Source organism: Aplysia californica, unplaced genomic scaffold, assembly GCF_000002075.1.
Source record: "Aplysia californica isolate F4 #8 unplaced genomic scaffold, AplCal3.0 scaffold00004, whole genome shotgun sequence".
Lineage (NCBI taxonomy): Eukaryota > Metazoa > Mollusca > Gastropoda > Aplysiida > Aplysiidae > Aplysia > Aplysia californica.
Window position 1 is genome coordinate 520,461 of NW_004797274.1, and position 1,254 is coordinate 521,714.

Sequence of the window (1,254 nt, forward strand, 5' to 3'; positions counted from 1 at the left end):
GCTTGTACAAGTACAACTTCGGTAATTACAAAACACTCTTGAACATCAGCTGGTGGACTGCTTAAAATGCTTAAAACTAAACTGGAACAGAGTATTATTTCTCGAAACTAAAAGCCTATTTTATGAGCTTGAAAAAAAAATTAAGTCGTCCTCTTCAAGAACAAAAGAAGTGGATAATCTACAAATGAGAGGGTCATGAATGTGTCAGCTTCTCGGATGACGCCTCTGTATACGAGATTAGTCATTCGTACCTTTATTGAAGTGTCGCCAATATTGAAAAGGCGTTCTGTCTGAAGATCTGTAGAACTAACCACAATTTTCAGTGCTCACCGAAGTCAACATATGTATTTTGTAGTTCAACGCTTTTCTAACCCTTAATCTTTTCCCCTTAGATCAGCCGGGAGAAATGGGGTTAAATTAAATTATTAATAGCGATTTAGTCAATAATATGCATCTATTATTTCTGTTTACAGGGCTAAACACTATTGGTCAGAATGAACTAGGCTTAGACACCAGAGCCTATTGGAGTGGTGGTGAGGAGTGGTTCCTGTCTCAAGGCTTTTGGTCGGATGGTCAACCGGACACAGGAGACTGCGTCCTTGTGTCTCGTCTCGGCACACGATACCGCTGGTCGAGAGGAACCTGTGAGCAAAAGAGGGACTTTGTGTGTCAGTTCGAGGCGTGTGATGTGGGTGAGTACATGTGGTCGCTTTTAAGGACAAGTGGGCTAACCCTGATTTCAGGGGTTTCCAGAAATCTTGACCTAATCCAAAAGTGGGCATTGTTCTACCTGTAAGAGAAGTTTTGTTTCATTGGTGTGTATATTTGTTTGGTTACAGAGAAAACTCTCCTTGTCTTTGATGAAACTGAACAAGGGGTAAAAACTTTACATTCGATTTTCTCAAAACAGCATTTTTCGGGATAGCCCCCTTTTTGCTTAAAAGCGACCGTGTATGATTATGGTTGAAGATCGTGCGCTTGGTTCTCGCTTACATACCACATTATTATGTACACAATTTGTTTACTTTGGTGGCGGTTTTTTTAAGCATTGTTTTTGTGTGTGAGTGTGAGTGTTTTTGTTGTTGTTGATGCTGTTTGTCTTTTCTAAAGGGAGGGTTGTGGGGAGGGGGGGCAAAGTAAAGATACATTTTATTATGGCTGGTGTTTTCTCTATCAAACAAGGTCGGGCCTCTCTTTCTCCTTCACTTTCTCTCTCTCTTTCTCTCTCTCTCTCTCTCTCTCTCTCTCTCTCTC

The 1,254-nt window shown here is 41.0% G+C and overlaps 1 protein-coding gene across 1 annotated transcript in view; it reads left to right on the forward strand.

The window, feature by feature from the left end:
* LOC106011126 (snaclec CHH-B subunit alpha) overlaps positions 1-692 on the forward strand; it is a gene marked incomplete at its 3' end in the record, with an annotated part of 42,254 nt that extends 41,562 nt beyond the window's left edge. The window contains 1 exon segment of the mRNA XM_035968483.1: positions 474-692. Within this exon segment, the coding sequence (XP_035824376.1) occupies positions 474-692 (219 nt within the window).
* Between the last annotated feature and the right edge of the window lie 562 nt (positions 693-1,254).